The sequence below is a fragment of the Eptatretus burgeri genome, chromosome 18 (genome assembly GCF_056783735.1).
Source record: "Eptatretus burgeri isolate ZD-2024b chromosome 18, Ebu_testis_v1, whole genome shotgun sequence".
NCBI lineage: Eukaryota > Metazoa > Chordata > Myxini > Myxiniformes > Myxinidae > Eptatretus > Eptatretus burgeri.
Window position 1 is genome coordinate 26096001 of NC_140978.1, and position 26955 is coordinate 26122955.

Below are 26955 nucleotides of genomic sequence, written 5' to 3' on the forward strand. Positions count from 1 at the left end.
TTTTGCTTTCTTGCTTATTATCCAATCATGCCGCCTGGCAAATTGAGCTTTCTTATGAACTTTTGCCACTTTCTTCGTTCTTGGGACCACGTTCCAATTGTATTCCATATTACTTCATTCCTTTCATTTCCTTCTTGACGGTACGTCACCAGGTCTTTCTTGGCCACCCCAATCCTTATTTACCCGTGAGGTGTCCAGCATGTTGCTCTTTTCGGTACATCTTGATGCTCCATGGGCAACATGTGACCAATGCATCTCCACCTCCGAATATTGATCTCTTCGATGATGTTTTTCCTCATTGTTAACCTTTTAACCTTTCCCACTAGCCATGTCAGGCCAGAAGATTCTCAAGATTTTCTTATGGTTTCTGGAGATTAAAGACTCCAGTTCGCTCTTTCTTTGCTAATTTTTTTTCCAAGATTCACATCGGAATCGGAGGATTGACTTCACATTGCTGTTAAAGATCCCCAGCTTAGTTTTGGTGTTGTACTTCTTTGATTTCTAAATTTCCTTGAGTCTCATGAATACACATTTTGCCTTTTGTATCCATTGTAATACATCTGCATCTTCATCTCCTCCTGTTGTGGTAACGATGTACCTCAAATATGTAAACCTGTTCACTTTGTGGTTGGTGAATTGTTTCACGTGATGATGTGTGCGGCATATATGTTCATCCTTTCTGTTTTGGCTATGTTCATTTCAACCCCACTTGCTCCGCATACTCCTGTAGCCTATTTACTTTCCCCTGCAAAGATATTTAAGGATTGTGACATCAGGCAGATGTCATCTGCAAAGGAGAGTTCCTCCAGCTGTTCAAATTGGTCCGAAGGTATCCCATTCCTTCTCTGTTCAGTTTCTATTTCTGTGCTCATGATTGTTGTTGTTTTTCTGTATCACTGTCGCGTTTCACTCACTGATAAAGTGGCAACAACTTCACATATTGTGGATATCTATTTTTCTATCCTAAAAACAAAGTCTGTTTTGGTTAGAGTGCCTGCTCCGAGTCAAGGAGGTTGGTGGTTCAAACGCTGGCCGAGTCGTGCCAAAGACTTTAAGAGGATAGAGCATGGACAAGCGACACTGGGAAAGCAATGGCAAACCAACTGGGATAACTTGCCAAGAAACTGCTTCGACAGCATGAGCGCTGTGTGAAGGGTAAACAACAAACAATCGGTGGAAGGTGTTGCATTTTTGCATATTTGCTGTTTTTTTATGTGTGCTGACTGATGAGAGATGAGAATCCCTCTGTTGACAATTTGGACAGCCATTCAGGTGCGAGTAATTGCAGACTCTGTCTTCACTTTCCAGGGATATAGAGCATTGTTGCTAAACCGAGTCATGGTTTACTCCACGTCATTGTGGAATCCCAAATGGAATGTCATGACTCGGGTTCACGAGCTATCATCCCAGATCAAAACCTCAACCCCAAATTCTCAGACACACCATGAGTAATTAACTTCAGGCTTCATAAGCCGTTTGCAAAGCAAAAAATAAACAAAGCATTGGATGGAAGGAGTGGGAGTAGCGTGGAGGATGGAAGAAGTGGGAGTGGTGCAGAGGATGGAAGGAGTGGGAGTGGCGCAGAGGATGTATGGATGGAAGGAGTGCAAGTGGTGCGGAGGATGTATGGATGGATGGAAGGAGTGGGAGTGGTGTTCAAGATGGATGGATGGAAGGAGTGGGAGTAGCACAGAGGATGGAAGGAGTGGGAGTGATGCAGATGATGGATGGAAGGAGTGGGAGTGGCGCAGAGGATGGATGGATGGAAAGAATGGGAGTGCCGCAAAGGATGGATGGGTGGAAGGAGTGGGAGTAACGCAGAGGATGGAAGGAGTGGGAGTGGCACAGAGAATGGATGGATGGAAGGAATGGGAGTGGCACAACGGATGAAAGGAGTGGGAGTGGCACGGAGGATGGATGGAAGGAGTGGGAGTGGCACGGAGGATGGATGCAAGGAGTGGGAGTAGCACAGGATGGAAGGAGTGGGAGTGGCACAGAGGATGGAAGGAGTGGGAGTAGCGCAGAGGATGAAAGGAGTGGGAGTGGTGCAGACAATGGATAGATGGAAGGAGTGGGAGTGGCGCAGACGATAGATAGATGGAAGGAGTGGGAGTGGCATATTGGATAACTCCAAAACCATGACACCTACCAGCCTGAAAGTTTGCATGCATAACAAAGGAAGTGCTTGAGTGAAAATTGGGTGTTGGGTTTATTAAAACACCCCTTTTGAAGATGATAAACGGCCTTAATGATTTCCTTTATCAGGCACATCCTCAGCCACTTTGCTCTCCCTCGAAGCGCATCCTGGCCCATGAGTTACCTCTCTGGGGTGTTAATTTGCCATTTTTTTTGGCCTGCTCAACCATGCCTTTATTTGGAACAGGCCACAATGATTTCTTCATGATAAAGGTGTTTTTTTTCTTTTTTTTCCACTTTCTTCACTCGTTATCGAATAATGTTCATCAAAGCTAAGAATCACTGGGTATATTGCAATGCTTATAAACGCCCGGAGACACCAGCGTTCATGACTGTATTTCATTTCCACACATGCCATAACCTCGAGAATCTCTTAAACTAAGCATAATTACAAAATCTAAGCTCCAAAATTGAACTTAGCATTTCCGACTGCTAACAAAAGTGTTCATTTGTATAATTTGGACATGGTTTCATATTTCGGGTGTCTCCGGGAGGTGTGTGTTTAATATGACGGTTTGGCGCTCACTCATAACTTGCCAAGCCAGCTGTTCCTTATCAACTATTTCGTTGGGAATGCTTAAGCCACTTAGCGAGCACTCTACAACATTCGCACTGTCACTGAATCATGTATATCGATCGACTTGGACAATGTTCAGGGGCCACTTGCCTGCATTGGCCCCGCATTGTTCTGCGGTGTTATCGGGCAGTTTCTAGCTCACTGAAAATGTGCAATTGTTGTTGCATTGTTTCCCATTTCTGTGCAATCTTCTTTCATTATATGACCTGTCACTTCGGCATAGATAAATAAATAAATAAAAAAATGAAATGTTTCATTAACATCATGCAGGATAACCGAGCGGTACACACGCTTGCTTTAAGGTGTCTAGCCTGGGTTTGAATCCCGACCCAGCTATAAATTGTCATCCCGGTGTTTCACAGGCAGGATGATTCATCAATGTGTCATTAAAGTGGACGTCACATCTGCTGGAATATCCCCCCACCCTCCTTCCCCCTCCCCCTCCCCCACCCCCCTTTCTCTCTCTCTCTTCCACCCACCTCCCTCGCACCCTGATCCCTCTCCCTCCCGCCTCATCCCTCTCCCTCTCGCTTGCTCTCCCATACTCCTCCACCAATCCCCCTCTGTTAAGGACTGACAACTTAGTTTTGAATTTACCAGGTAGATAGCATTGGTTTTCAATGCTCCAGCCCGGTTTTATATAGAACCCGGCGGTTAAAAACAAAATGTTGCTGTTTGGCATATTTTATTGCCCTTCCCTTCCCCTCACGCTGCCATCCCTTCCCTTCCTCTCACGCTGCCCTCCCTTCCCTTCTTCTCACGCTGCCTTCCCTTCCCTTCCTCTCACGCTGCCTCCCCTTCCCTTCCTCACGCTGCCTCCCCTTCCCTTCCTCACGCTGCCTTCCCTTCCTCTCACGCTGCCTCCCCTTCCCTTCCTCTCACGCTTCCTCCCCTTGCCTTCCCTTCCTCTCACGCTGCCTCCCCTTCCCTTCCTCTCACACTGCCTCCCCTTCCCTTCCCTTCCTCACGCTGCCTCCCCTTCCCTTCCTCACGCTGCCTTCCCTTCTCTTCCTCTTATGCTGCCTTCCCTTCCCTTCCTTTCACGCTGCCTTCTCTTCCTTTCCCTTCCTCTCATGTTGCCTTCCCTTCACTTACTCTCACGCTGCCTTACCTTCCCTTCCTCTCACGCTGCCTTCCCTTCCCTTTCTCTCACGCTGCCTTCCCTTCCCTTCCTCTCATGCCGCCTTCCCTTCCCTTCCTCTCATGCTGCCTCCCGTTCCCCTCCCTTCCGCTCACGCTGCCTCCCCTTCCCTTCCTCACACTGCCTTCCCTTCCCTTCCTCACGCTGCCTTCCCTTCCCTTCCTCTCATGCTGCCTCCGCTTGCCTTCCCTTCCTCACACGCTGCCTCCCCTTCCCTTCCTCTCACGCTGCCTCCCCTTCCCTTCCCTTCCTCACGCTGTTCAGGTCAGGTCAGGTTCGATCTGTGACCTGCTACAGGTACCATGTAAACCTGTACAAACCTGTTCCATGGTCGAGTTGTCGGCGACTAAACCGTCTCCCCCACCAGGTTTTCTGGTGAGGAGGGTGTTTGGATATGGACACCCAGCAGTATTAAAAACAAAACCTGTCAAAGGGCGGAGGAGCTCCTTGTGAGCCAACGGCCATCCATATCTAGTGCCCAACTGTGTGGGCGGACGTCCTCCTGCAGTTGGGTCACTTCTTATTAGGAGGTTGGTGGCAGGATTTGCACTCCGGCCACCGTAAAACCCTTCATTCCGCAAAACGCAAAAACGCAAAGAAATCTGGAAACCCACTCCGTGGGAGTACCTCCTGCGCAGCTTCCCTTCGCAGGGCAGCTCACCGGATGACGGGATTGGGGCAAAGCCTTCGGGACCCCCAATCTTTGATGATAGGAGGGAAACCACGGGGTAACATCCCTGGGTCAGATTGCGGGAGACTGTGTCGGAGTGGTGCTGAGGTGTCGTCCACCAGACGGCGGTCTCCTTGGGTTAACCTGAGGCGGTCCCTTCGGGTGGGTGCCTGGAATGTCCTATCCCTAAGAGAGGATGATCACCTGTCTCTGTTATCATCTGAGCTCAAGCGTTTGGACATCGGGATTGCAGCTCTCTCTGAGGTTCGGAGACCGGATTGCGGCGAGATAATGGTGGGTGGTTACACCTACTATTGGTCTGGTCGCTCTGATGGTTACCATACCCAAGGATGCTGTAGCTGTGTCCAATAAGCTGACCCCAATGATAATTGAGGTAACACCGGTCAACGAGCGTATTATGAGATTAAGGATTCGTCACTCCTTAGGTGTCATTTCCCTGGTCTCTGTTTATGCTCCGACTGAGGCGAGTGATCTCACCGTGAAGGACACATTCTACGCCACACTCGAGTCTGTGGTTGATCAGTGCCCCAGACGAGATACACTTCTAGTCTTGGGGGATTTCAATGCATCGACTGGAACTGATAGGGATGGTTATGAGGTGTGTGTTGGTCCCCATGGGTCAGGAACTATGAACCAGAATGGCACTAAGTTCCTTGACTTTGCAAGAAGTCATGGACTTAGGGTGGCTGGTTCATGGTTTCAGCGCCCACAAGCTCATCGCTGGACTTGGTATTCCAACGCTGGCGGTGTGGCAAAGGAGATTGACCATGTCCTCATTGACGGTCGTTGGAGGATGATCCAGAACTGCAGGGTCTACCGGAGTGCTCAGTTCCTCAATACTGACCACAGGCTTGTTGCAGCAACTCTAAAGCTGCACCTTAAATCCTGGAGAATGGTACCATCCCAGCCTAGGCTGGATCTTGCCAAGCTCAGGGATGAGAGAGTAGCTGAGGAGTTTGCGAACAGGCTGAGTGGACACTTCGGGGGTCTGGGTGCTTTGGGGGGTCCTGAAGAGTTGTGGAGCGCCTTCAAGACCACCGTCCTTGATGTTGCCGGTGGATGCCTTGGAGCTCACCGCAGGACAAAGAAGAATTTTGTCTCTCAAGGGACACTGGATACCATTGAGCAGAGTCGCAGGGCCAGGCTGAATGGCAGAGCTGAGCTGTTCAGGGAGCTGAGGCGTAAAACTGTACGTGCACTGAGGGTGGACAAGGAGACCTATGTGCGAGGAATCTGTGAGGGGGTAGAGCATCACCTGTGGACAGGTGATTCTCGTCCCGCTTACAGGGGAATTCGCGCATTACGTTCATCCAAGCCCATCCCTTGGAGCACTGCAGTTCGAGCAGAGAGTGGTAGGCTCTTGACAGAGGAGTCTGAAGTGAAGGCCCGCTGGGCCGGTTACTTTGAGCGGTTGTACCAGGCTGATCCCCCAGCTGTCGAGTTGGACGTCAAGGGTGTTACAATCCCTGTTGCTGACCCTCGAATCAACTGTGGTCCACCTTCGCTTGTGGAAACACTGGCTGCGGTGAACCAGTTGAAACGGGGCAAAGCTCCAGGGATCTGTGGCATCCATGCCGAACTTCTCAAGGCTGGTGGAAATGCTGCACTCGTGTCGTTGCATGCAGTTTTGTGCTCTGCCTGGAACACAGGCATCATCCCAACTGACTGGAAGAGGGGCCTTGTTGTCCCTCTCTGGAAAGGGAAGGGTGATCGCCAAGACTGCAACAACTACTGAGGGGTGACGCTGCTCTCAGTGCCGGGCAAGGTCTTTGCTCGGATAATTCTTGATAGGGTTCGCCACCATCTGCTTGAGCACCAGCGTCCAGAGCAGTCAGGCGTTACACCAAAGAGGTCAACGATTGACCGTATCCTTGCACTTCGTGTCCTCACCGAACCGGAACGCAGAGGAGAGTTTCGGCAGGGGCTGCTTGCAGCCTATGTTGATCTCTGTAAAGCGTTCGATTCAGTGAATCGGGATGTCCTCTGGAGCATTCTTGGTCTTCGTGGGGTGCCACCGAAACTGATCGATCTGATGTCTGAACTCTACTCTGGTACTGAGAGTGCTGTGAAGTGTGGTGGTACCATCTCTGACTTATTTCCAGTTGTTACTGGAGTTCGTCAGGGGTGTGTACTGGCCCCCACACTTTTCAGCACTTGTATGGACTGGATTTTAGGGAGGATGTCGGAGAGATCAAGTTGCGGTGCATCATTTGGGAATGTCAAGATCTCGGACCTTGATTTTGCAGATGATGCAGTCATCTTTGCGGAGACTTTAGACATCCTCTTGGGGGCCCTCGAGGTGCTGAATGAGGAGTCGGAGCCGTTGGGATTGCGGGTTTCTTGGGTCAAAACTAAGATCCAGGCTTTCGGTGACATCTTGGATGCTGCTGTCCTGTCTGTGTCTGTTTGTGGTGAGGATGTTGAGGTCGTGGAGAGATTCACTTACCTTGGCAGTGATATTCATGTCTCTGCTGGCTGCGAATCAGAGGTCAATAGACGTCTGGGTCGGGCCTGGGGAGTCATGGAGTCACTGGATCATGGGGTGTGGCGCTGCCGGTACCTGTGCGGGAGGACGAAAGTCTGAGTCTTCAGGTCCTTGGTACTTCCAGTCTTGCTCTATGGGTGCGAGACTTGGACTCTGACCAAGGATCTGAGATGGAGACTTAATTCCTTTGGTACCAGGTCTCTTCGGAGAATCCTTGGCTATTGCTGGTCGGATTTTGTGTCCAACAAGCGGTTGCTGAGAGAGACTCGGATGAGATTTGTTACCTGCATAGTCCGTGAGCGTCAGTTGCGGCTGTATGGACACGTGGCTCATTTTCATGATGCTGATCCTGCTCACCAGATTCTCTCAGCGAGGGAGTCTCATGAGTGGAGGAGGCCAGTGGGCCGACCACGTGCCTCATGGTTGCAACAGGTTGACCATCATCTCAAGGAGATGGGGATGGGCCTGGCGTCTGCCTGGGGGATGGCCAGACGGAGGCCCCTGGAGTATCGGCAGAAAGTGGACGCAGCGACGCGCTGTTCTGGCACATGCTCCCATACCTGACCTGACCTCACACTGCCTTCCCTTCCCTTCCTCTTATGCTGCCTTCCCTTCCCTTCCTCTCACGCTGCCTTCTCTTCCCTTCCCTTCCTCTCATGTTGCCTTCCCTTCCCTTCCCTTCTTCTCACGCTGCCTTCCTTTCCCTTTCTCTCATGCTGCCTTCCCTTCCCTTCCTCTCATGCTGCCTTCCCTTCCCTTCCTCTCACGCTGCCTTTCCTTCCTCTCATGCGGCTTTCCCTTCCCTTCCTCCTATGCTGCCTTCCCTTTCCTTCCTCTTATGCTGCCTTCCCTTCCCTTCCTCTCACGCTGCCTCCCCTTTTCTTCCCTTCCTCTTATGCTGCCTTCCCTTCCCTTCCTCTCACGCTGCCTCCCCTTTTCTTCCCTTCCTCTTATGCTGCCTTCCCTTCCCTTCCTCTTATGCTGCCTTCCCTTCCCTTCCTCTCACGCTGCCTCCCCTTGTCTTCCCTTCCTCACGCTGCCTTCCCTTCCTCACGCTGCCTTCCCTTCCCTTCCTCATGCTGCCTTCCCTTCCTCATGCTGCCTTCCCTTCCCTTACTCACGCTGCCTTTCCTTCCCTTCCTCTCACGCTGCCTTCTCTTCCTTTCCTTTCCTCTCACGTTGCCTTCCCTTCCCTTCATGTCACGCTGCCTTTCCTTCCCATCCTCTCACGCTGCCTTCCCTTCCCTTCCTCTTATGCTGCCTTCCCTTCCTCTCACGCTGCCTCCCCTTGTCTTCCCTTCCTCACGCTGCCTTCCCTTCCTCACGCTGCCTTCCCTTCCCTTCCTCATGCTGCCTTCCCTTCCCTTACTCACGCTGCCTTTCCTTCCTTTCCTCTCATGCTGCCTTCTCTTCCCTTCCCTTCCTCTCACGTTGCCTTCCCTTCCCTTCATGTCACGCTGCCTTCCCTTCCCTTCCTCACGCCTTCCCTTCCTCTCACGCTGCCTTCCCTTCCCTTCCTCTCACGCTGCCTCCCCTTCTCTTCCCTTCCTCACGCTGCCTTCCCTTCCTTTCCTCTCATGCTGCCTTGTCTTCCCTTCCCTTCCTCGCACTGCCTTCCCTTCCTCACACTCCCTTCATGCTATCTTGCTGCCAAACCCCTCCACTACCACACAACCCTCAGGAGGTCAAGGAGACTGTCAAAGAATGTGCGAATTGTAGAAATATATATATATATATATATATATATATATATATATATATATATATATATATATATATATATATATATATATATATATATATATATATATATATATTTATTTTTTTATCAGTCTCACCTCCTCAGATCAATTCAGTTTTTATGGAGCAATGGATAGCTGAGAGGTGTGCGCGTTCGCTCGAAGCTGTCTTGCCTGGGTTTGAATCCCGGTCCAGCTATAAACTGTCATCCCAGTGTTTCACAGGCAGGGTGAAATCTGCGAAACGACTGTCGTCACGGAACGACCCTGTGAAGATGTGTGGCCCTTGCACCGTGTGGCCCTCGGAGGGTTGTTCCCTTCATATGACCACACCGTTCCTCCATCACCCCAACATCTGCAGAGCATCCGCAGATCTTGAAAGGCCCAATCAGCCGAAGGTGGTATCAGCCCTGAAGTCGTGTGCACACGGAACGACCCTGATGGTTCCGTTCCGAGCACGGAACGACCCTGACAGTGTGAACTGAACACAGCACGACCCTCATGTGCGAACTGAGCACGGAACGACCCTGACGGTCCATCAATGTGTGTGCCGTCTCTCGGACGGATGTTAAACTGGACGTCACATCTGCCGAAATCCCCCACCCCCCTCCTCCTGCCTATCACCCCCTCTCTCACCCCTCTGCCTCCCCCCGCCTCTTTCTCCTTCTCCACCTCGTCTCCCTCCTCTCCCCTGCCCCCACATGATATTCCCGTCGGTGAAGTGACGGATTGTATTTACTTGTATATATAAATAAATACGTTTGTACATGATATTAGTTCGAGGAAGGTTTTAATTATTTTTACACACGAAGACCAGCACGCCGTGTGAAGAAGACTCCGTAGACCTAGTAACTAAAAACTCATTTTCGGACATTAATGAATCCCCATTGATCCGCATCGTGCTTCTTGCAGGTCCGTGTTGCCCAAGGTTCATCGGTCGGTTCGCATCTCGCGGGGTCTTCTCTCTCTGGCTCTCGGGGCTGCACTCGTGCAATTCGAACGGGGCACCGGGGGTCGTGCACTGCTCATTCCTCCATTGTGAATGTCTAACCGCACTCGGTAGGGAGCGCCCACCTCCACCAGGCTGAACGGTTTACCTTTCGGTAAACCTGGATCTAGACCATTGGTCCTTGTCGCACACCCACCATGTCCACCAAAATTTCGTCCGAATCCGTCCACAACGTTTTAACTTATTCACAGATTGACAGACGGGGGTGAAAACATCATCTCCGTCGACCTTCCCTGGCGGAGGTAATAAGACCATTTGGAACGACCTTCACGTCCTACATACACAGGGAACCATTGACCTTAAAATATTCGCACAGTATTTGTTTTGAAGAATAAAAGGTCTTTTGGGTCTTCCTTTTCCCGTTAAGGTCGCTACACCCGCGGAGCACGCAGCACCTTGTCCTCTTTAAAACGCATCCAAAAGGAGTCCTTTCTGCTTTTTGGGGTCACGGGGTGGAGGACTCGCTGTTTTATTCAAATATTGCACAGCACACAGTCAGGTGGGGCACACAGTCAGGTGGGGCACACAGTCAGGTGGGGCACACAGACAGTTGGGGCACACAGACAGTTGGGGCACACAGGTGGGGCACACAGACAGTTGGGGCACACAGTCAGGTGGGGCACACAGACAGTTGGGGCACACAGTCAGGTGGGGCACACAGACAGTTGGGGCACACAGTCAGGTGGGGCACACAGACAGTTGGGGCACACAGACAGGTGGGGCACACAGACAGTTGGGGCACACAGTCAGGTGGGGCACACAGTCAGGTGGGGTACACAGTCAGGTGGGGTACACAGTCAGGTGGGGTACACAGTCATGTGGGGTACACAGTCAGGTGGGGTACACAGTCAGGTGGGGTACACAGTCAGGTGGGGCACACAGTCAGGTGGGGCACACAGTCAGGTGGGGCACACAGTCAGGTGGGGCACACAGTCAGGTGGGGCACCGTGTGGCCCTCGGAGGGTTGTTCCCTTCATATGACCACACCGTTCCTCCATCACCCCAACATCTGTAGAGCATCCGCAGATCTTGAAAGGTCCAATCAGCCGTAGGTGGTATCAGCCCTGAAGTCATGTGCAAGTGCGGTCTTCATACGACGAGCATATCGAGCACGACCACTCGATCGTTGTGATCGTGGCCATAAGTACGTCATCGCTCCTCGAGTGACGTCACATTTGGCGTCGTCCAGGTACGATACCGTGTCCGCTAAATCAACGATGAGGGTTGTTGGTTGTGTGGAGAGGATGGGATTGTGAAGGGGCGGGGCTCGGACGAACAGCGCCATCCAGGTGTGCAGGTGGACATCACTAGACAGAGACTGTTTGGAACGGCGGGAACGAAAGGAGACGAATCAGACAAGAGGTCCGCGGGACGGAACCATAACCGGCGCGAACCCAGCGGAAACGACCGTCACAACGTCGCGACCATAACGCCGAGAATGAAACGACCCTGACGGTGCGAGCTGAGTGCGGGAGCGATCCTCATGTACGAGGAGAGCACGGAGTGACCCTGACGTTCCATGAAAACCGAGCACGGTACGACCCTAAAGGTACAAATTGAACGCAGCGCGACCCTCATGTGCGAACCGTGCACGGAATGACCCTGACGGTCCATGCGCGCCGAGCACGGAACGACCCTGACGCTGTGAGCTGAATGCAGTGCGACCCTCATGTGCGAGCTGTGCATGGAATGACCCTGACGATCCATGCGAGGCAAGCACTGAACGACCCTGACGGTGTGAACTGAACACAGCACGACCCTCATGTGCGAGCTGTGCATGGAATGACCCTGACGATCCATGCGAGGCAAGCACTGAACGACCCTGACGGTCCATGCCAGCCGAGCACGGGACGACCCTGACGGTCCATGCCAGCCGAGCACGGAACGACCCTGACAGTGTGAACTGAACACAGCACGACCCTCATGTGCGAACTGAGTACTGAACGACCCTGACGGTCCATGCGAGCTGACCACGGGAACGACCCTGACGGTCCATGCGAGCTGACCACGGGAATGACCCTGACGGTCCATGCGAGCTGACCACGGGAATGACCCTGACGGTCCATGCGAGCTGACCACGGGAATGACCCTGACGGTCCATGCGAGCTGACCACGGGAATGACCCTGACGGTGTGACCCCCTACTGCTGCTGTTGACAGTGGCTGTAATGTGAAGTTCCACCATGTACACGTGGTTAATTGTTTTGGGCGTTTACAGGGAACGACGAGTTGTGGGCTTTGCTCGAACCTGTTCACACTCGGGTTCCTGCACTCTGGCTGCGTCTCACTGCCGGTGGGCGCAGCAATGGCCTTGGGATGCTGGCTGTGCCGGGCTCCCAGTACCTCAGAATGCACACTCGGGGAGCTTGCGGAGAAGTACGACTACGGGCCAGGCACACGCATGTGAGTATGAATGTTCAAGCAGCACTCACTTTGAAGCTGTCATACCTTATCTTATGCCTGAAGTGCAATGGACTTTTTGATTTTTGAGGTACTGGCTGGACACTATGCCTGACGACTCAAATGACGTTTTGCTACAGGGTGCCTGGGGTTGCTTTTCGTTATGCCCCCCTTTGCTGAGGAGGGTCTCTCAGGGCCCCTTTGCTGGGGGATCTCTTGGAGGGAGGGTAGCAGGCACCCTTTAGCTCGAGGGGCGTCCAAGGGTCCCTTTGCTCGAGAGGCTTCTCGTGGCCGCTTTGCTTCAGTTGAGTTAAGGCCTCGTATTCTTGGAACCTCCCGGGGCCTCATTGCTTGTTGGGCATCTTGAGGCCCCTTTGCTCATTCGGTGTCCCAAGGCCCCTTTGCTCAGAACATCCTGGGGTTCTCCACTGCAGGGAATTCCTGGCCCTTTTACTTGGGGGCATCCCAGGGCCCTCCGTTGATGGCATCCCTGCACGCGTTAGCCTGTCTCGTCTCCCACCCATAACGGGGATGAGGCCTCAATATTATTGGTGCAGCTCGATAACAATACATTCATTATAAGATACGACTGTGACATTTTCAGTATTTCACGGCAAAGATGTTCCATTCTCGTTTCAAACAGTTACAGTCTTGCCCCCCAAAGTAATCATGAGCTGGTGCTTCATCAGGGAAGATGACCATTTGTGCATTTGTTGTCATGCAGTGACTGGGACGTTTGTTCTGTGTCTGGTGCAGGGAGGAATACTGCGAGGTGTTTCAGGTGAAGGAAAGAGTTACAGGACATTCGTTCTCCTGCAAGCGATTTCGCAAACGTGATGGTCGCAGGGTCCGCGAGATCGCTCGCAACGAGGCACAGATGCTCAAAATGTACGTAAAGATCCTTCGCTTTCACTGTGAGCCAAATGACGGCCGAATGAATTTTCTTCCACTTATACAACAGTGAGACTTATTATTCCCATCAAAGACAATGTCTCTCCAACTGTTTCCGCTTCATTCCATCCAACTTGACTCCATTCATGCCTCCTGCGGGTTCCTCTTCCTTCCTTTCGAACTCTAGTTCCTTTTGTGAACTTTTCACTCATCCAGCTTTTTAAAAAAAATCTATGACTGCAGCAATTCCATGGAGTTTTTTTTTCTGAATAATGCTCAGAATTTTAGGAACGGCCTTCGTCACTGCCCGACTTGTAGCCCTGGGATGGGGGAAGCGACTCTGAAAGACTCTCAACGACCTTGTTTGTTTGTAATTGCTTTGAATCCAAAACCAAAGGATGGTACCCACCACTTTGATGTTTCTAAAAATTAGTTTTCCTAAACTTTTACATCTTCGATGGACAAGTTGTTTTGGATACACTGCGTTGGAAACGTAAATGTAAAGATTTGAGTGTGGTGACCCACACGTAAGGAGGAGGACTGAGAAACGGTCTCGGTTTACAGAGGTTGATGGTTGTTGATCTCAAGCTGGGAGGATTGGAGGACAGACAGGGGTTTGTAATGATTTGGGGAAAAGCCATTTGGCCTTCAACCTCAGTGTTGCTTCCATTTAGCAATCTTCAAGGTGGTAAAAGGAAAAGCACGATTATTTTTATGTATTTATTTGTTTTTTTTTTTACTCTTTCTCGTGGTGTTCAGTTCTCTCCCTTGTGTTGCAAACGATGGAGACACCTTTTTGCCCCCTTTATAAGGTTTTACCTTGTGTTCGAGATTAGGAACACACCTTGTTGCCCATAATAGGGTTCTTCGTGGTGTTAAAAATGTGGAACATTTTGGAGCTAATGACATGCCGTACTCTTCACAGAGCGTTGAGTGCTGTCGAAGCAGTTTCATGGCCTGGGTTGTACGGGATGGTTTGCCATTGCCTTCCCAGCGTTCCTATTTTAAATGCTGAATGTCAAGGAAGGAAGCACTACGTTTTTGAAGTCTTTGGTATGATTTGGCCAGGGTCGTGTTTGAACCGCCGACCTTCGAGACTCAGAGCAGATGCTCGAAGCATTACGCCACCGATTGATCAAATTCTAACTCGCAGCTTATACTGATGTTTATACCATAATGGCACTGTGGCACAGTGTTCTGTATAATGTAGTAGATAGTAGAAAAATCGTGCAAATTATGATGCAAGCATCAAATTTGGCATTTCTGTTCTGCAGGGCTTTTTGATCAAATCTGCCCGATTGGCCATTTGAAAATCCAAATTTTTCAAAAATTGGATTTTCAAATGGCCAATCAGGCAGATTAGATTAGAATCCCCTGGAGAATAAATGTGCCAAATTTGATGCTTGTATCATCATTTGCACGATTCCTCTCAAAAATTGCTGTTATCTGCCCCACTTGTGATGTTCTAGATCAACAAGGTCACATCAGGTACCATAATGTACCCCATTGTACCATAATGGCATGGGTACACACACTGGTACCTTACTGTACCCTGATGACATTGCCAGGGCACTGTTCAGTGCTAATGGACGAATTAGTATTGTAAATAGAATTGTACTATTTGACACGACTCGGTGGTGTAATTGTTAGATCGTCCGCTCTGACTTTGGAAGTTTGGCGGTTCGATCCGTTTGAACCCTGGCCGAATCACACTAAAGACTTAAAAATGGAACATGCTTCTTCCTTGCTTGATGCTCAGCATTTATAAAGGATAGAGCACGGACAAACAACCATAGTTTGGCAATCATAGAGCAGGCCCTGATGGGCCTAAAGACCTCCTCCTGTGTTGAAGTTCCTTTTCGGGGAACTCAAAATATGATTAACATCTGGGAGGCTATTTGGGAGCCTTGGGTTCACAAAGGAGCTTAATTCATGTACTCATTGACCAAGAAGTCTGTCCTGTATTCATGATGTCTTTGGAGACTGTCCTATTGTCATATTGATCTGGGAGGGTTTCCTGTAGCCTCGTCATTCTGGGAGCCTGTCCTGCAGCCTTGTTGACCCGGGAGCCTGTCCTGTAGTCTCATTGATCTCGGAGCCTGTCCTGCAGCCCAGTTGACCCGGGAGCCTGTCCTGCAACCCAGTTGACCGGGGAACCTGTCCTTCAGCCTAGTTGGCCCGGGAGCCTGTCCTGCAACCCAGTTGACCGGGGAACCTGTCCTGCAACCCAGTTGACCTGGGAGCCTGTCCTGCAACCCAGTTGACCTGGGAGCCTGTCCTGCAGCCCAGTTGACCCGGGAGCCTGTCCTGCAGCCCAGTTGACCCGGGAACCTGTCCTGCAACCCAGTTGACCCGGGAACCTGTCCTACAGCCCAGTTGACCCGGGAACCTGTCCTGCAACCCAGTTGACCCGGGAGCCTGTCCTGCAACCCAGTTGACCCGGGAGCCTGTCCTGCAGCCCAGTTGACCCGGGAACCTGTCCTGCAGCCCAGTTGACCCGGGAGCCTGTCCTGCAGCCCAGTTGACCCGGGAGCCTGTCCTGCAACCCAGTTGACCCGGGAGCCTGTCCTGCAACCCAGTTGACCTGGGAGCCTGTCCTGCAGCCCAGTTGACCCGGGAGCCTGTCCTGCAACCCAGTTGACCTGGGAGCCTGTCCTGCAACCCAGTTGACCCGGGAGCGTGTTCTGCAGCCCAGTTGACCCGGGAGCCTGTCCTGCAGCCCAGTTGACCCGGGAGCCTGTCCTGCAGCCCAGTTGACCCGGGAGCCTGTCCTGCAACCCAGTTGATCCGGGAACCTGTCCTGCAGCCCAGTTGACCCGGGAGCCTGTCCTGCAACCCAGTTGACCCGGGAGCCTGTCCTGCAGCCCAGTTGACCCGGGAGCCTGTCCTGCAGCCCAGTTGACCCGGGAGCCTGTCCTGCAGCCCAGTTGACCCGGGAGCCTGTCCTGCAACCCAGTTGACCCGGGAGCCTGTCCTGCAGCCCAGTTGATCCGGGAACCTGTCCTGCAGCCCAGTTGAGCATGGGAGGCTGTCCTATTGGACCAGTCCTGCAGCATCTTTGACACAGGAGGCTGTCCTATTGGACCAGTCCTGCAGACTCGTTGACTTGAGATCATTCTTGCAAGACCTATCTGGGGGAACCTCTCCTGTAGCCTCAAAAATGTACTTTTGCAAGCTTTTTGAGTGAGATTCTGACCACCGTTTGTTCTTTTCATGTATTATGGCACATGTTATGCAGTTTGTAAACGCAGGCTAAATTTTACTTATTCATGACTAATTGTGTTGTGAAGATGAATGGTTTTAATATGACCGCACAAGCCAATACACCCCACACTTTTACACAAACACCAGTGAGCAACAGATGCCCGGAGGAGCCTGGCATGGAGAGGTTTGATTTGTACCTCATAACTCAGGGTGCGCTTTCTTCCTTCCACCACCACCACCCACACCATCGCGATTCGCACGAACGTTTCATCTTCCCACGTCGCCTCCGCACACTGCAGGAGCTCTGACTCGCATATCCCGCCGACTGTGAACTTGGCAGCGCCGTCAATCTTGGGGAATGCTCGAAAACCTCATTTGCTCCTTATTAACCCACTTCCTCTTCAACATGCTTCCTCATCCCAAATCCTGATCCTCAACTCTCACCCTTCTCGACCCTCTCTTCCTTCTCAACCCGCTTTACTCATCGTTTCAAGGGGAGGCAAGTGATGTTGGGTCCATGCAGAGAAACATGTCTGAACATCCGATCAAGAGCCTGCTGGTTCCTTGCAATGGTTTTCTTGGGGTGGGAGATAAATTTTCACTATTTACCATATTATATTACCAGGGTGTGGCATTAATATAGGTCACATCTATTTCTATAATAAAGCAAGACTGGACAAAATAAATCAAAGTTTTTAGTGTACTAAAGTGAAGTACAGACATGGAACATTGTGTGACATCATAGCAGTATACACAACCCAGCTCTACTGAGAAATGACATCTTTTAAATGCTATCCATTACAATTGATGCACCCTGTGCATCGAACCAGTACATTGTTCATTGCTGCTTTCAATGTGTCATTATCCATAGCAGTGATTGTCTCTTGTGTCCTCGCTGTACGACGTCTCATGTGCTTAGATGGACGAACACTACCATCTTCATAACATTTTCTGACAAAGGAGAGAATGGTGATAATGTTGCGGAGCATTTCTGCATGGAAGTTCCCTCCTGAATGCTCACTGAGTAGCCTAATTACCTCTGCCACCGAAGGTGAAGGAGGTTTGTTTTCACCCCTCTCTGTCTGTCTGTTTGTTTGTCTGTCTGTCTGTCTGTCTGTCTGTCTGTCTGTCTGTCTGTCATCCTGCACACAGACAGACAATCTCAAAAGGTTGTGGACGGATTCAGATGAAACATGGTGGACACGTTGGGTGTGTGACACGGAAGAAGCGATTCAATTTTGGTGAAGATCTGAATCCGGATCCGGATCCGATATTTTTTGAAGTGATTCTTCACCGTTGAGAGATCTGGCTAAACTAATATAAAGCACGATATCTCAAAATGTTGTAGACATATTTGGATGAAATTTGGTGGACAGGTTGGTTGTGTGACAAGGAAGAAATGATTCTATTTTGGTGAAGATCCGAATCTGGATTTGAGAATTATTTATTTTTTTAAAGTGATTTTTCATCGTTGAGAGATGGGGCCAAAAACGATATATGGAATGATATTTCAAAAAGCATTGGGCTTGATATGTTCTCACATCGGGCATTGTGTGGCGGAGGTATGCGCTCCACCGAGTGCCCTTTGAGTTTAATGGAGATTTCTAAAGTTTTAATCTGCGTTGGCATGTCCTAATACTCCGTCATTCAAATATTGAGGCCTCCATCTGCAATGTTCAAAAAAAAGAGAAAATTATTCAGCAATTTCTTAAAAATACATCAAAATACATTACAAATGTGTCACATAAAAATGCACACCCAATACACCAGCATTGTGAATTAATGATTTTAACTTGATTTTCGAAATGGGGAAGATGGGGGATCTCAAGAGATACTGTTACGAATCTGGAACCCATCACATACAACAGCCAGAGTGCTTATAGATCAGGCCCTGAGGACGACTGACCTTCAGCTGCTGTGCACTCACCCACACAAAATGACTGACATTGTGCCTTTATCCCACAGATGACAGGTTCTGGGCCATGGTTAGTGTAAAGATTTTAATATTAGTTAAGATTGTAAATAAGTTTAACCCACCTGTTGTTTGTTTTGGCACCGGCAATTTTAGTTAAGTCATCTGTATGAGTCTGATAGTTACGCAGCGCACTAGTTTATTTATTTTTGGGACACGTATAAAAAATTGCCGCACTCAGGGATCCGCAGGTAAATCGTACTTGGGGGGGGGGGAAAACTTACACATGCTGGTCACACGAAAATTTGACGACTTGGGACGAGTCTGCAAAAAGGGGAGGGGGTAGTGTTACGAATCTGGAACCCATCGCACACAACAGCCAGAGTCCTTATAGATCAGTTATATCCGTAAGTATGTGTTTCTAGGTAGGGTCCCGTCCTATGTTTAATGGGTGATTAATTGTACGTGCGCTGTGAATTATTTTATAGTTAGGATTTTTACCTCACCAACAACAATGACACCAACAACCCTCTGCTCGTGGCATTGTCCGCACTCTTCACGCGCTCGCCGGCATATGGGCGTGTGCGGAATGCCATGCCCCAGGCGGTGTGGATTTCACACCAAATATGGGCACGGAGCGCTTCGTTCTGGCTTTGCGCCAAATAAGGGTATGCGTCATTTTCCGCCCAATGTGCAACGCGCGGACCAAAGCCGGGGAGGTCCTTCTCAAGAAGGCGGAGCCGTGACATGCCGTCCACCCAATGGGAGCAGGCGAGGGGGGAGCGGACCCGCCCCAAAAAATGATGAAAAAAAGGATTGAGGATTGCGTCCCGTCTGCTCGAGCGCTCTTCTGTCTGGGTCTGCGGCTGACTGCATCCCGCGCATCCGAAGCATCTTGTCTGGTGCATTACAACAAGCGGTGGACCATCTCATCACAGGAGATCACCTCATCTCGCCTCCTCTGGGTTCGGCTGCCCTGGTCCGTTCTTTGGCGACTGGTGCTCCGGGAAGGTGCGGTCGTCCAGTCGTGCGAACGCGGCCAGGTAGCCAGCACATTCTGTTCCCTCTGCTTGTCTTCCCTCCGAGCTGAAGGGGCAATAAAGACCTCGAGGTCCATCTCTTTCTGGGGTATTTGTGTGTGCGTGTGTGTGTCCATGGGCCCTGTCTCTAAGTAGAATTGTTTAAGGAATTGCTTGTACATTTGATTCCCTTCTTTATTCGGATAACTCTGCTCTTTGTGTGCTTCCTTTCCCCCTATTGTAAATAAATCCCCTCTTGTTGATTGTACCAGCTCGTTCTTTGTCATTTCTGCCATTGGTTTGCCACGGTGCTTATTGGGGATTAGGAAGGCCGTTGTTGCCGTAATTGTTCATTTGGACCGGCAGGCCTCGGTAACCATCCGCTCGGGTTACACACGGTTCGAGCACAGTAACGGCTCATCCCGCTCGAGGCCTGCCGAGGGTGTGAATTTCCCGGTAGCTTTGCCGCGTGGGTACTTAGGTATGTTGCAGTTTGGCAATTAACCCTACCCCACACGGTCAAATTATTGGCGATTCATGGTCCTTTAAGGGGCCCGTGCCTTTCGGACTTATCCGAAGGTCACGACCTAAATTCTGGTGTGTTCGGTGGAGCCGACTCCACTGCTCCCCCGAGCGGTCGTGCCCACCACCGAGACCCGGCCTCACAACAATACTTCAGCCGAGTGTACGTCAAAAATGTTTCTCGTACATCTTCAAGTACCATCTTGGAAATCACAATAATAGAGATGTGCAGCTTTCAGGGACACAATGAATGTACAAATGTTCTATGTTGTAAAAAATGTCAGTGCATTGTACACTCACCATGCCATATGTTTAACAACATCTCACTGTTCTGTTAAGCCTGTTGTTGGCTTAACCGTTAAGGTAGCCGATTCAAAATCTTCGCGTCTTGAGTTTTAGCCTCTGTCATGCCATTGAATTCACAGGTGGGTTGACTCGGCCTGTCGTCATTCTTAGGTTGGCAAAATTAGTACCAGCTTACTGGATACAGGGGCACTGCATCAGTGCAATAGCTGTGCTTTCAGAAAATGATGCAATGAGCAGCCACAGGCTGTATACGAAACAACTGTACCGTTTATATACAATCCTGATAATGCTCTAACAACATGACATTGTCCTGTTCCATTGTTTTATATGATCAAAACAATACTTTCACATTACACTGCACCATTGTTTTTTTGTTTTTTTGCACAATCAAACCATGCTTTCTATTTACAATCCTGATGATGCTTTAACAATATCACACTGTACCTTTGTTTATTGTACAATAAAAACCATACTTTCACAATGGACTACCATTGTTTATGAGCCTGGTGTTGGCTTAACGCTGAAGGTAGCTGGCTTAAGATCTCAGGGTCTTGAGTTCAATCCCCGTTGTTCTGTTGAAATAACACCAGGTGGGTTGACTCAGTCTGTCATCATTCCGAGGTTGGCAAAATGAGTACCGGCTTACTCGTAACGGGGCACTGCATCAGCGGCTGTGCTTCCAGAAAAAAACGATGCAACCAGAAGCTGCATGCAAAACACCAGCAACAACCATTGTTTATATACAATCAAAACAATGCTTTCACATTACTCTGTACTATTTATATACAATCGAAACAATGCCTTCACATAATTGCAATGTACCATTGTTTATATACAACTAGCTGAAGTACCCGGTAATACCCGGGAAATTTGCTGGTAAGACCAAGTGCCTATTTTCCTCACGCTAGTTAGACTGAGGCATTAGTTGTATGGAGAAAATTAGGAAGGCTTCTTTTATGGGGTGACGCCGAGGGAGCAATCATTGTCGTCGCAACTGGTAAATATAGCGGTGCAGTGAATGGTCGCAGGCTGCCAATGCGGTGATAGCACTGCCCCTGAATCTTAAATGTGGTGAAGACACCCCGGTCCGCCAGGTCTCTGTCTGCACCAAAGGATGTCATAATGAATGAAGCATTGTACCGCCAGATTTGACTGCGAAATCGCTTTACCTCGTGGGCATCCTCTGTAAGCAGCCGTCTCAATACATCTGGTGGTTCTTGTAATGACTCCAGTCTAACCTTTCCTCCAGTACAGCACATGGCTGGAGCCTCACCCGGACACTTCACGGCCCTGCAAAACTCGCAGACTTTGTCCATTCTGCCAATAAAGACATGCGCATTGCTGCCGTAATCCTCAGAGAGGTCATAGTTGAAGGCGGCCTTGAGCCACTCAATGTTTCTAGCATCAGTGGCAACTGTCCTTGATGTCCTGCCAAAACCCGGACCGAGAAAGCTGGAACGTGAGTTTTGTGCTTCTCTCGCCCGTCGGTGTGACACTCTATTTGCAGTTAGTCTCTCTCTCCTCTCTCTCCTCTCTCTCCTCTCTCTCCTCTCTCTCCTCTCTCTCTCTCTCTCTCTCTCTCCTCTCTCCTCTCTCCTCTCTCCTCTCTCCTCTCTCCTCTCTCCTCTCTCCTCTCTCCTCTCTCCTCTCTCCTCTCTCCTCTCTCCTCTCTCCTCTCTCCTCTCTCCTCTCTCCTGTCTCCTCTCTCTCTCTCTTTCTCTCTCTCTCTCTCTCCTCTCTCTCCTCTCTCTCCTCTCTCTCCTCTCTCTCCTCTCTCTCTCTCTCTCTCTCTCTCTCTCTCTCCCCCCCCGCAGCTGACTCTGCTTGCCTGGCTCGTTTACGGGCAGATCTCTCGGCAGCTAGGCGAGTCTTTGTCTCTGCAACCGATTCTACTTGTCTGGCGCTTTGAGGACTCTCTCTCTACGCAGCCGATTCCACTTGTCTGGCTCTTACATGAGCAGATCTATCAGCAGTAAGACGACTGTCTCTGTCTGCAGCTGATTCTGCTTGCCTGGCTTGGTTATGGGCAGCTAGACGAGTCTCTATCTCTGCAGCCGACTCTGCTTGCCTGACTCGGTCGCGAGCAGATCTCTCGGCAGCAAGGTGAACATCCCTCTCTGCTGACGTCTCCTGAAGAACAAAAAGATTTGCGATTTTACTTGTGAGCTCCAACTACATCAAAATTTACGTCAAAATTATAACCGTTCTTGAAGTAAGAATTGGGAGACGTGTATTATGAAACGGCATACCTCTGAACGCCTCTGTCGCTGTTGCCGTGCGCGTGCAGTTCGAGAATTCAAATTTGTTCACTTTCGCAGTGGCATAATGTTTTGGGTTTCAAAGCTGTTATAACAGGAGGAGAATGTGTATGTTTAAAAAGTCAACGAATACGAACATTTTGTATTTCAAAAAACCCGAGCGTTTTTAACCATGAAGCCTTTTGTTACGATTAATACGCCGGTGCACTATTCGAAAGCCATTATTTTTTTTAATGGGAATTTTTTTTTAATATATATTTTTTCATTTTTATTGAAAGCCACTTAGCGCATCCTGGAGCTGAATGTTAGGTTTATATGTTTGTAAAGTTTCATCAAGATCGGTTCACTGGTCTAGGAGCTTATTGGTTACAAACAAACAGACAGACAGACAGACAAACAGACAGAAGGATTGCAATTTATATAGTAGATTAAAAACAATGCTTTCACAACATTACACCGTACCATTGTTTATATACAATCAAAACAATACTTTCACAACTTTACACACTACCATTCTTTATATACAATTAAAAACAATGCTTTCACAACATTACACCATACCATTGTTGTAGTTTTCCGCTGGTGCGTCGCCACAAGCACGACCACCAGATGGAGCAGTGGAGTCGTCTCGGCTCAATCGCCCAGAATTTCAGATCGCTGGCCCGGAAAAGTCTGGGGTCGATGGGTCCTGGTTATTTTGGACCGAAATCCACCAATGGGTAGACCACGTGGGGTAGGGTAAATTGCCAACTTCAATTTACCTAATTACCCACATGGTCCAGCAACCGGGGAATTACCACGTGGTCCAATTACCATCACCTAATTACCCACGTGGTCCAACCCACGGGAATCCAGCTACCGGCCGCTTAAGCGAGCTCGTTGCATGTGTGATGCCGAGCGGTTTCAATCGCCAAGTTCCGTCAGCCCAATTATCTGGTTATTCTGGCACAACGGCCATCTAATTCCCTCCACACGCGACACTGTCAGTCAATAGAGAAATGACACGGACAAGCTGAGCACATTCAACAATAGGGATTTATTTATACAATCGGGAAAGGGGAAACACAGAGCAGAACTAAACCGACTATAATGAATGCGATGCAAATATATACAGCACAAAAGCACTTATACAGTTTCACTACTTATTGGACTGGCGCCATAAACACACACACACACACACACACACACACACACACACACACACACACACACACACACACACACACACACACACACACACACACACACACACACACACACCCAAAAGAAGTGGTGGCCGACGCCTTTATTTCGGCCTTCAGCTCGGAGGATAGTGGAGCTGAGGGCCATGGTCTACCTCGGACCTTTCCGCCTTGTGTGGTCTTCGAGGACCAGGTCCTCGGGGCCGAACTGGACCCCTTGCACGATCCGGAGGATCCAAGCTTGCAAAGCCGGCAGGGCGCAGGCTGGCGGGAGAAGACCCTCCGTCTGCAGACTCGGTCCCAAACTCGTGCGCGACCAGGACGGCCGGAGAACCGTGCACGAACGCGCCGAAGAACAATGCGCAGAACGCGCCCGATCCAGAACAGAACGCCAGGGGAATGAACCATGCACAGACCGCACCGATCGCAGAACAGGACGAACTCCAACGCGCGCGTGCAGACCGCGCTATTTTTATCTCCCCCGCTTTGATGGGGGGGGGCGCCTCCTCGCAACTCCCCCTCTCCTGCCGCGGTCCCGGATTGGCTGAGTCGCGGTCACCCCACCCGCTGCACGCCGATTGGTTCGAGGGCCACCGCGTGGCTTCTCCCCGAACTCCGCCTTCTCCACACCGGACGACCTTCTATGCATGCGCCCTCGTCATTCCTCTCATTCGCCAAAATGGGCGGCAAACCCCCCAATTGGCCAGGTGGCATGGTGACATCACTTGGACCCGCCCCTGGGACAGGAAGCCGAGCAACATGTCTAACTCTGCTTGCCTGGCTCGTTTACGGGCAGATCTCTCAGCAGCTAGACGAGTCTCTATCTCTGCAGCCGACTCTGCTTGCCTGACTCGGGCGCGGGCAGATCTCTCGGCAGCAAGGTGAACATCCCTCTCTGCTGACGTCTCCTGAAGAACAAAAAGAGTTGTGATTTTACTTGTGAGCTCCAACTACGTCAAAATTATAACCGTTCTTGAAGTAAGAATTGGGTTGTTGCGATTTCACAACATTACACTCTACCGAGCAACTGCAGGGCTCCGCCGACCCCTGACGTCAGCCAGAGCGAGGTGAGGGAAGTGAAGCGAAGGCGAGGGCGATGCGGTGTGGTCGGCGGTGATGTCGGCGGTGCAGTCGGTCGTGTGCAAATAAACTAAAAGAAAACCTGACTATTTAAAACTTCACAACGCAGGACATTAAATTACCCATTAGACCAGGGTCGGGACCCTAACTGGCAACATGTACTTACTAAGATAACTAATCTGAAGGAACCTGAATGTTGAGTGCGATAGCTTTCCAAATCCGCAACAATATAATTAAAAACAATGCTTTCACAACATTACACCGTACCATTGTTTATATACAATACTTTCACAACATTACACTCTACCATTGTTTATATACAATAAAAACAATACTTTCACAACATTACACTGTACCATTGTTTATATACAATTAAAAACAATACTTTCACAACATTACACTGTACCATTGTTTATATACAATTAAAAACAATACTTTCACAACATTACACTCTACCATTGTGTATATACAATTAAAAACAATACTTTCACAACATTACACTCTACCATTGTTTATATACAATTAAAAACAATGCTTTCACAACATTTCACCATACCATTGTTTATATACAATTAAAAACAATACTTTCACAACATTACACTCTACCATTGTTTATATACAATTAAAAACGATGCTTTCACAACATTACACTCGACCATTGTTTCTATACAATCAAAAACAATGCTTTCACAATATTACACCACACCATTGTTTACATCCAATCAAAACAATGCTTTCACAACATTACACTATACTATTGTTTATATACAATTAAAAACAATGCTTTCACAACATTACACCGTACGATTGTTTATATACAATTAAATACAATACTTTCACAACATTACACCATACCATTGTTTATATACAATTAAAAACAATACTTTCACAACATTACACCATACCATTGTTTATATACAATACTTTCACAATATTACACTCTACCATTGTTTATATACAATTAAAAACAATACTTTCACAACATTACACTCTACCATTGTTTATATACAATTAAAAACAATGCTTTCACAACATTTCACCATACCATTGTTTATATACAATTAAAAACAATACTTTCACAACATTACACCATACCATTGTTTATATACAATAAAAACAATACTTTCACAACATTACACCATACCATTGTTTATATGCAATACTTTCACAATATTACACTCTACCATTGTTTATATACAATTAAAAACAATACTTTCACAACATTACACTCTACCATTGTTTATATACAATTAAAAACAATACTTTCACAACATTACAACCATACCATTGTTTATATACAATTAAAAACAATACTTTCACAACATTACACCATACCATTGTTTATATACAATTAAAAACAATACTTTCACAACATTACACTCTACCATCGTTTATATACAATTAAAAACAATACTTTCACAACATTACAACCATACCATTGTTTATATACAATTAAAAACAATACTTTCACAACATTACAACCATACCATTGTTTATATACAATTAAAAACAATACTTTCACAACATTACACCATACCATTGTTTATATACAATTAAAAACAATACTTTCACAACATTACACTCCACCATTATTTATATACAATTAAAAACAATGCTTTCACAACATTACACTCTGCCATTGTTTATATACGATAAAAACAATGCTTTCACAACATTACACTCTACCATTGTTTATATACAATTGAAAACAATGCTTTCACAACATTACACTTTACCATTATTTTCATACAATTACGATGATACTTGTACAAATCCGCCATTGCGTCGTGATGTCTATTCGCTTTTTTGGTGGGGAAGAAGTGTTTTTTATATGCCTCCACTGACGAAGTCGCTTGAGGCATTATGTCTTATTGTCTTTCTGGCTGTCCGTCTCCGTCCTTCCGTCCGTGATAGGTTTTCGTTACTATGATAACTTAACGGTTTAACGTATTTAAGCCAAACTTGATACAAATATGTATAATGATATAAAGATGAACTGCTTAGATTTTGGCTTCAAGAGGTCAAAGGTCAGAGGTTATGTCAGGAAAAAAAACGTGATACGTGAGAATAGATGAAGAGAAGTAAATCAAACTTAGTTCAAGTATGTGTTCAATGATGGAATAATATGGGCGAAGGCATGTATTGGTCAACAACGTTACGTCTAGTTTATCCTTGTTTTGTTATTAATCCATTGTTTTTTATGCCTCTCTCGGATGTTTGGAAGCACCGAGTTGGGAGCTTGGGGTCTTGATGGTGCATCATTAAATATATGGTTCTATTGTTTTTCATCCACTCACACAAAGCGAGAGATAAATTTTTTTACTCTGCCTGTCTGGTGGTCAAAC

At 48.5% G+C, this 26955-nt stretch overlaps 1 protein-coding gene across 2 annotated transcripts in view; it reads left to right on the forward strand.

Annotated features, from left to right (window-relative positions):
* Positions 1-9740: 9740 nt before the first annotated feature.
* The window catches only part of LOC147008773 (caM kinase-like vesicle-associated protein), a 173505-nt gene continuing 156290 nt past the window's right edge, over positions 9741-26955 (forward strand). The window contains exons 1-3 of one of the 2 annotated variants that reach the window (XM_085863504.1): positions 9743-11387; positions 12056-12240; positions 12994-13125. In XM_085863504.1, coding sequence (XP_085719630.1) covers positions 11358-11387; positions 12056-12240; positions 12994-13125 — 347 coding nt within the window. In that variant the 5' untranslated portion in view covers positions 9743-11357. Of the gene's footprint in view, positions 11388-12055; positions 12241-12993; positions 13126-26955 lie in introns of both variants that reach the window. The other variant, XM_085863505.1, reaches the window with a different exon arrangement.